This window comes from Oncorhynchus mykiss, chromosome 28 (genome assembly GCF_057628025.1).
Source record: "Oncorhynchus mykiss isolate SJ-2025 chromosome 28, ASM5762802v1, whole genome shotgun sequence".
Classification (NCBI taxonomy): Eukaryota; Metazoa; Chordata; class Actinopteri; order Salmoniformes; family Salmonidae; genus Oncorhynchus; species Oncorhynchus mykiss.
This window is the reverse complement of record NC_143049.1, coordinates 26,220,040-26,228,945: the sequence shown is the minus strand read 5'-3', so window position 1 is coordinate 26,228,945 and position 8,906 is coordinate 26,220,040. Positions and strand designations below refer to the sequence as shown.

General features: G+C 39.2%; 1 protein-coding gene across 1 annotated transcript; it reads left to right on the top strand.

The window, feature by feature from the left end:
• The first annotated feature begins 60 nt into the window (after positions 1-60).
• On the top strand, positions 61-8,459 carry LOC149970807 (uncharacterized). Its single transcript, XM_090224844.1, has 7 exons — positions 61-241; positions 2,172-2,399; positions 2,551-2,685; positions 2,838-3,956; positions 4,818-5,012; positions 5,157-5,245; positions 5,425-8,459. The coding sequence occupies exons 1-7, from the start codon at positions 166-168 to the stop codon at positions 5,506-5,508; spliced, it is 1,926 nt and encodes a 641-aa protein (XP_090080970.1). The 5' UTR covers positions 61-165; the 3' UTR covers positions 5,509-8,459.
• Positions 8,460-8,906: the final 447 nt, after the last annotated feature.

Below are 8,906 nucleotides of genomic sequence, written 5' to 3'. Positions count from 1 at the left end.
ATTTCCAAACTTGAAGGAAAATATGTGTTTGTGCACCTAGCAAACCATGGGATTACTCACTCTGTGTTTGTCTGCATACGTGTGTGGCCGTGTGTATGATTGCCAGTGTATTCATTCATACCCACATAAATGAATGTTCACCACATTTGGCTGTAAGACAGTAGGATGGATTGGTCTACAGTACAAATCGTGCTTCTGATGCTGTTTCTGCTTCCCTGTACACAGGGGACCTTGTCAACAGGTAAGGAACAAAGAGAAAGGACAGTTATTGACATACAATCTATTTGATGTTGTTTTTATTTAGAATATTGGGTTATGTTCGACATCATTTTGAAATGTTTATTGTTGGGTTGATGGATCCTCCTAAAGATCTGATGGGTGTGGGCAGAAAGTATGATTTAATTTGATAGCCAATGTTGAAATTCTAAAAAGATTGATATGAACCTTACAATGTTTCAAAGTCCAAGATATACGATAATCACAAATCAAAAGTGTAGTCCATTATTGCATGACGTAAGATGATATCGTTTTGTGTTATAACAATAATATATCACTTTTCTCTTACTGATCAGATTTATCTGTCACCATATCTATATAATTTACTAGGCAAACATCTACAGTGCTGTGAAAAAGTATTTGCCCTCTTCCTGATTTCTTATTTTTTTCTTCACATTTGTCACACTTAAATGTTTCAGATCATCAAACACATTTTAATTACACAAAGGAAACCCAAGTAAACACAAAATGCAGTTTTTAAGTGTTCATTTAATTTATTAAGGGAAAATAGCTATCTGAACCTTCATGGCCCTATGTGAAAAGTAATTGCCCCCCTTTGTTAAATCATGAATTTACTGTGGTTAATCACATTTTTTGGAAAGCTGAGTCCAATTTCACAAGCCACACCCAGGCCTGATTACTGCCAGACCTGTTGACTCAGGAAATCACTTCAATAGAAGCTGTCTGATAAAGTGAAGTAGGCCAAAAGATCTCAAAAAGCAAGACATCATGCCGCGATCCAAAGAAATTCAGGAACAGATGAGAAACAAAGTAATTGACATCTATCAGTCTGGAAAGGATTACAAAGCCAGTTCTAAAATTTTGGGACTCCAGCGAATCACGGTGAGAGCCATTATCCACAAATGGAGAAAATTTGTAATAGTGGTGAACCTTCCCAGGAGTGGCCAGCCTACCAAAATTACCCCAAGAGCGCAGCGACGACTCATCCAAGAGGTCACAAAATAATCCACAACAACATCTAAAGAACTGCATGCCTTACTTGCCTCAGTTAAGGTCCGTGTTCATGACTCAACCATAAGAAAGAGACTGGGCAAAAATGGCATCCGTGGCAGAGTTCCAAGGCGAAAACCACTGCTGACCAAAAAGAACACAAAGGCTCGTCTCACTTTTGGGAAAAAAAGATCTTGATCCCCAAGACTTTTGGGAAATATTCTGTGGACTGACGAGACACAAGTTTAACTTTTTGGAAGGTGTGTGTCCCATTACATCTGGAGTAAAAGCAACACAGCATTTCAGAAAAATAACATCATACCAACAGTCAAATATGGTGGTGGTGGTGTGATGGTCTGGGGCTGCTTTGCTGCTTCAGGGCCTGGACAACTTGCTGTGATTGATGGAACCATGAATTCTGCACTCGACCAACAAATCCGGAAGGAGAATGTCCAGCCATCAGTTTGTGACCAGTTTTGTGTTTACTTGGGTTATCTTTGTGTAATATTTACATTTATTTGATGATCTGAAACATTTAAGTGTGAGAAATGTGCAAAAAAATAAGAAATCAGGAAGGGGGCAAATACTTTTTCACAGCACTGAATGTTCAGTCCATTTTTCATCTTCAAAATATGACATCATAGTGAAGGTACAAATCAGTGTAAAGAATGTTGACTAGTGAATAGCTTGATACTTGAGACCTTACGTCTAGACGGAAGAATGACACTATAACACTGAACTTGTTGTTGTCACATCTCTTTAATATCGCTTGTGTTGTGTGGGTGTCTGTCTGGATGTCAGCCCATCTGTCAGTCAACTGCCTTACTATACAATGGGCACACACTACTAACACAAGATATGGTTTAAAGGGATGTGTCATCATTTAGATTGTGTTCACTGTCTTCTCTCTTTAGTTACAGCTATCTCTCCAACCCATACGACAGGTACTCAGACTGACTACAGCCCACTGAACGCATCCCACCCAACTACCCCTTCTATCCCCAACTCTGCTCGACCCAACATGGCTACTTCCACCCAGGACCCCAGCAGTAGTCTGACCAGCCATGTTTCAGGCACCACAGCCAGGCCCCAAGAGGGTGACTCCACCTCTAATACCACCATCAACACCTCAAGCCTACCTACCACACCAGCCCAATCGACCCTGTCACAGGGTGAGTAAATACCCCACTTGCCTGTTCAACGGGAGTCCCTAAGTGATATTAACGCAATAAGAAGGCCTGCAGTATAATGATCACTTGTAAGAAGTGTGGCTAGCTTTTTACAAGGTGAAGCATCCGTGTTCACTATTCCATTGTTTTTCAGACAGATGCTCGTCCCCTCCAGTTCTGTGTTGTTTGGGGCAGAGTAGCAGCTGTAGAAGAAGAGGCTGTTTCTGTGACCAGGCCTGTGTGCTGTATGGAGACTGCTGCCATGACTACAGGACCACCTGCACACAATGTGAGGGACAGATTGAATACCAGTCCTATCAGAACATACAAAAGCAACCAGTTGAAATTATACTTATTTCATAACATATGGCATGTTTTCTCAACAGTCGGTTGTTTGAATTGTGACTTTCTAACTGCCATCATTTTCCTTGTTTTCTAAAGCGTTCACCCCTCCAAAGCCAGTCACACAAGAGCCAAGAACAGTAGACAGCAATACTACACCTAAACCATCTATCACATTAGACAGCAATACTACACCTAAACCATCTAACACAGTAGACAGCAATACTACACCTAAACCATCTAACACAGTAGACAGAAGTTCTACACCTAAACCATCTAACACAGTAGACAGCAATACTACACCTAAACCATCTAACACAGTAGACAGAAGTACTACACCTAAACCATCTAACACAGTAGACAGCAATACTACACCTAAACCATCTAACACAGTAGACAGAAGTACTACACCTAAACCATCTAACACAGTAGACAGCAATACTACACCTAAACCATCTAACACAGTAGACAGAAGTACTACACCTAAACCATCTAACACAGTAGACAGCAATACTACACCTAAACCATCTAACACAGTAGACAGAAGTACTACACTTTCACCATCTAACACAGTAGACAGAAGTACTACACCTTCACCATCTAACACAGTAGACAGAAGTACTACACCTAAACCATCTAACACAGTAGACAGAAGTACTACACTTTCACCATCTAACACAGTAGACAGAAGTACTACACCTAAACCATCTAACACAGTAGACAGCAATACTACACCTAAACCATCTAACACAGTAGACAGCAATACTACACCTAAACCATCTAACACAGTAGACAGAAGTACTACACCTAAACCATCTAACACAGTAGACAGAAGTACTACACTTTCACCATCTAACACAGTAGACAGCAATACTACACCTAAACCATCTAACACAGTAGACAGAAGTACTACACCTAAACCATCTAACACAGTAGACAGCAATACTACACCTAAACCATCTAACACAGTAGACAGAAGTACTACACTTTCACCATCTAACACAGTAGACAGAAGTACTACACCTAAACCATCTAACACTGGAGACAGAAGTACTACACTTTCACCATCTAACACAGTAGACAGAACTACTACACCTTCACCATCTAACACAGTAGACAGAAGTACTACACCTTCACCATCTAGCACAGTAGACAGCAGTACTACACCTTCACCAGAAGATGGCAGCACACTGGAAGTCGCAACATCCACTCCTGTTGGTGAGTGTATGATGATATCCAAGTATTCTATTCTGGCAAAAAACGACAGACACAACAGCGCCAATAACAGGAGACAGCAATACTACACCGTCACCAGTAGAGGGCAGTAAAGTCACAAAAGTCCCAGCCTTCACTACTCTGGGTTAGTATCAGTACTGAAAAAAACAACCAATTGTCATACTTGAGTAAAAGTAAAGATACCTTAATAGAAAATGACTCAAGTAAAAGTGAAAGTCACCCAGTAAAATACTACTTGAGTAAAAGTCTATTGGTGTTCAGTTTTAAATATGTAATTGCTAAAATATACTTAAGTATCAAAAGTAAAAGTAAAAGTACAAATAATTTAAAATTCCTTATATTAAGCAAAACAGACAGCACAATTTTCTTGTTTTTTTAAATGGATGGATAGCCAGGGGCACACTCCAACACTCAGACATAATTTACAAACAAAGCATTTGTGTTGAGTGAGTCCGCCAGATCAGAGGCATTATGGATGACCAGGGACGTTCTTTTGGTAAGTTTATGAATTAGACCATTTTCTGTCCTGCTAAGCAATTAAAATGTAAAGAGTACCTTTGGGTGTCAGGGAAAATGTATGGAGTTAAAAGTACATTGTTTTCTTTAGGAATGTAGTGGAGTAAAAGTAAAAGTAATCAAAAATATAAATAGTAAAATACAGATACCCCCCAAAACTGACTTAAGTAGCACTTTAAAGTATTTTTACTCAAGTACTTTACACCACTGTTTAGTATCTGAACTGTCAAACAACATCTAGTCACACCTATCCCCTAGTTGTTTGGACCAAGAATGAATACAGCAGTTTCATGACAAGGTGTTAATCATATACATGGTTTATTTCAGAACTTGGATCAACATCGAATCTTCAAGCCACACATACCGTCCCTGCTGTGTCTAACCTAGTACAGACCATTACCAGTCATTCTGACGACACAACTGGTAACACAACACCACCAGTCACAACAACCTTAATCCAGAATACTGTCTCCAAGGAAACAACTGAGACAGACCATAAAAACATCATAACCTCTCACAAAGGTTGGCTATAGTTCCCACTGCCAAGTTGCTCAAGAATCATGGCATTAACATGATTGATTTTGTAAAGGGCATCATTTACAGCTCAGTATGGCTAGGATCATCATCTCAAAATGGATCATGTTACATTGTGATTTTTCCAATCAGATACCCGAACTCTGATCGCCCATTTGAGGGTCTCTATAGTTTCGGCTGGGGACATAAGTAAGGAGGAGATCATTGAGGCGTTGCATCATGTAAGTGAAGCTCACAATTATCAACTCACACTTTTACACGGCTTAATGTTTCTAAAACATTACTACATGACCAGTATCAACCATTTAGAAGTAGGCTTCTAGGCTATATTATATCAACCTGTTGAGATAACAGGCAGGAGAGACTTTATTCCTTGCCTGATTCTACTCTTCCTCTCCAGTTTGCAGCGCAGGTCCAAGCCTTTCTACAGAGAGAGTACTGTAACAACTGCACACTGCGCATCAGAAACGTCAGAGGAATATGAGACCAACATTTAATCCAAAACATGTCTCTACACTAACCCAACGAATCCTATGAGATTCCTGGAACTAACCCTCTTCATATAACCCTAATATAGTCTGGACCCCACAGAAAAACCTACATCTGAAAATCAACAATGCCAGTTTAAGCTTTTCAGTCATTTTGATTTTGGTTCAGTCTTTTTCAGAAGAATTAAATCTATGGCCTATTAATTGTAGCCTATATTTATATTTAACCTTATTTAGGAATGTTGGTCAGTTTAGCATATGGACATATTGTATTATAGATTTAGAATGCTGTTCAGTCATTTGTCACAAGGAGGCAGTATAACTGTTTCATTTTCCAACAAGAAGCACAGTAAAAGAGGCTTTCCAACACTGTCAAAAATGCACTTTCGTAAGTGACTTTCAAAAGATTTGTCTTTACCCCTTTTTGTCACAATAATATTTTCCATCTAAAAACACCCAAAAAGCTGTAATACAACAGCTATTTCCAATTTGTATACTAGACATTGTTTAAAAACAAATAGGTAAAGATGCCTCTAAGGGGCACTATACACCCATTGGCTGCAAAACAAAAGTTATTTTGGAAAATCTGCGCAACAATTGGATTGTCAATATATATCCTGTATATACTGTGTGTGTGTGTTTATATATTAGTGTATATATATATATATATATATATATATATATATATATATACACAAGTATTTGATACACTGTCGATTTTGCAGTTTTTCCTACTTACAAAGCATGTAGAGGTCTGTAATTTTTATCATAGGTACACTTCAACTGAGAGAGACGGAATCTAAAACAAAAATCCAGAAAATCACATTGTGTGATTTTTAAGTAATTCATTTGCATTTCACTAATCACCTTAATAATGTTTACATATTTTGCATTACTCATCTCATATGTATATATTGTATTCTATTCTACTGTATTTTAGTCTATGCCACTCCGACATTGTTCGTCCAAATATATTCTTAATTCCATTCCTTTACTTTGGATGTGTGTGTATTGTGTGTATTGTTGTGAAATTGTTATATATTACTTGTTAGCTATTACTGCACTGTTGGAGCTAGAAACACAAGCATTTCCCTACACCCACAATAACATCTGCTAAACATGTGTATGTGACCAATCACATTTGATTTGATTTGATTTGAGAAAGTGATATTGACTCAGAAAAGGTTGGTGACCACTGGCTGACAGGGTAAGACAGCCAACATGTAACTTGAGTGAACTATCCCATGAACACATGATGGGGGGGTCTTTAAAAAGTAATCACCTAATAGCAGGAACAGCACCATCTAGTGGTCAGAACTTGGTAACATTAGGATGTGGAATGGGACATAAATCCAACAACTTCAATGACTCATTTCTCTGAACAGGGGAAAAAAAAACATCACCAAATTCACTGAGAATACATTACACAGGATGAAGAGACAATACTCTGAGCCGCAGCTCCATACTACTTGTCAAAAATAGAGAACTGATACTCATTGTTTGGGTGGGATTGGCTTGGGGGATTCCGTGGGGGGCTTTTGACAATTTCTTTGGATTCCTCCTGTCTAACTCATTGTTAGAGAAAAGTTTGGCCCAAATCAGATGTTACATATTATATTTATTCAATATGATATGAATCCTGTAAATTAAAATGGCTAATTTGGGTGCAGTCTATTAGTTTAATTTCTCATAGATTAAATTATATTTCAACAAAATAATGTTGTTGCAATGCTAATCTTATCTGTTTCTAACAACAGAAACGCTTTCAGAACAATCTGAGATGTAGGGTGTTGAAATCATCTTTCTTGTGCTTTTTCAGGTGAAACGACCCCTGTATGATTTGACACCTCAAATGCAATCACTCTTTATGTCTCTATTGTTCTTTATTTCATATGCACATATTAATTGCTGTATAATGATAGCAAACTGTGACATAACTGTCCAACTCATACAAACCTCATCATATTGTTGAATAAAATTCCCAAAACATTGTTTCTTTACCCATGCTTGTCTTCATAATATTCAAGATTATATATACAATTATTTAATGGTTTGTCTCTGGAATTTATCCTGATAGGGCCTCACAGGAGAAGATTCTGAATTGTGATGACCCACAGTTCCCCCCACCCCCCTACTGCTCCCCCCTGATCCCCCTCCTGCTTTCAGTTTCTCATTTTTGAATGGTGGAGAAAAAAATAACTTTGCAGCTAAAGGTTTTGCAAAATCACTAGCAGGTCCGTGAAAAGTTTGTATTGACATTTTCCTGGCTTTGGCAACTGTCAAAACATCTGCATGCAGCATTGCCTCACAGCCAGCCCACCAGCCAACCCAACTTCAGGACTCAGAGTCCGCTCTCCTCCTCTGCTCTACTCTTCAAAGTTAAACCGCCCCATTGTCGTTCAAATTCAAGTCAAAATCATCTGCACTCAATTTTTCCTTCCCTCCTCCTCCTTCGCCCATGAACTCCTCATAAGGGTCCTTCTTCTGTGAACTGTTGACGAAGCTCTTGAAGAGGGCGATAGCCAGGAAGGAGTAGAAACCCATGACAAAGAGGATGTAGAAGTAAGCATTGTCGTAGGAAGTCCTGGGATCCACAGCCGGCTGGCTGGGGGTCAGGATGGGCATTGGGAGGGATGATGACGATGTGGTGTTGGTGTTGAGGTGGTGGACACTGTTGCCACTGTTGGATTCCAGTTCTTCTAGGATGGTCTTCCTGCATCGGGAGAGTAGTGCAAGAAGCAGGGTTCGGTTCATGGCGAAACAGATAAAGAGGAGTTTGGAATGAGGCAGAGAGAGAAATGCAGATGAGGGAGAGGAGACGGAGAAAATAAAGATGGTATCCAAAAGTATTCAGCGATGGAATGAGAGAGACGATGAAGAAATAGAGTTCTAGAGAGAGAAAGACATTGGAGAAAGATGTGTAGAGCCAGATTGGGAAAGGGAAAAATGGAGCCAGAGAGAGAGGGAGAAGTGACGACACTGAGCCGCATTGGGAAAGGAATGTTGTCCCTAACCTAGCAACTATCTGACAATGGATAAAGAGACATTGCTGAGATAAAGACCACTTACCACCCTTACCAGTAAAAGGCCATGGCAGCTACAGAGCAAAGATACTCTCTGCAAAATATCAGAGAGAGTTCAGTCTCTCAACGAAGTTATAAACATGGTTGAAATGTCATACTGATAAAGTTAATGTCACCAGGCTAAAATAACATACATGCACCATTGTCTATGCAGACAAATCATGTAAGCTCAATTCATCCTTTTCAACATTTTGCCTTGAATCAAAGCTGTGCATTACCCAAAACATATTTTATCTTTTGCCCTCTTCTCTAAAATCAACCATTTTTCACACCTCTCTCACTCCTTTTCTCTCTCCCTCCCTCTCTCCTGA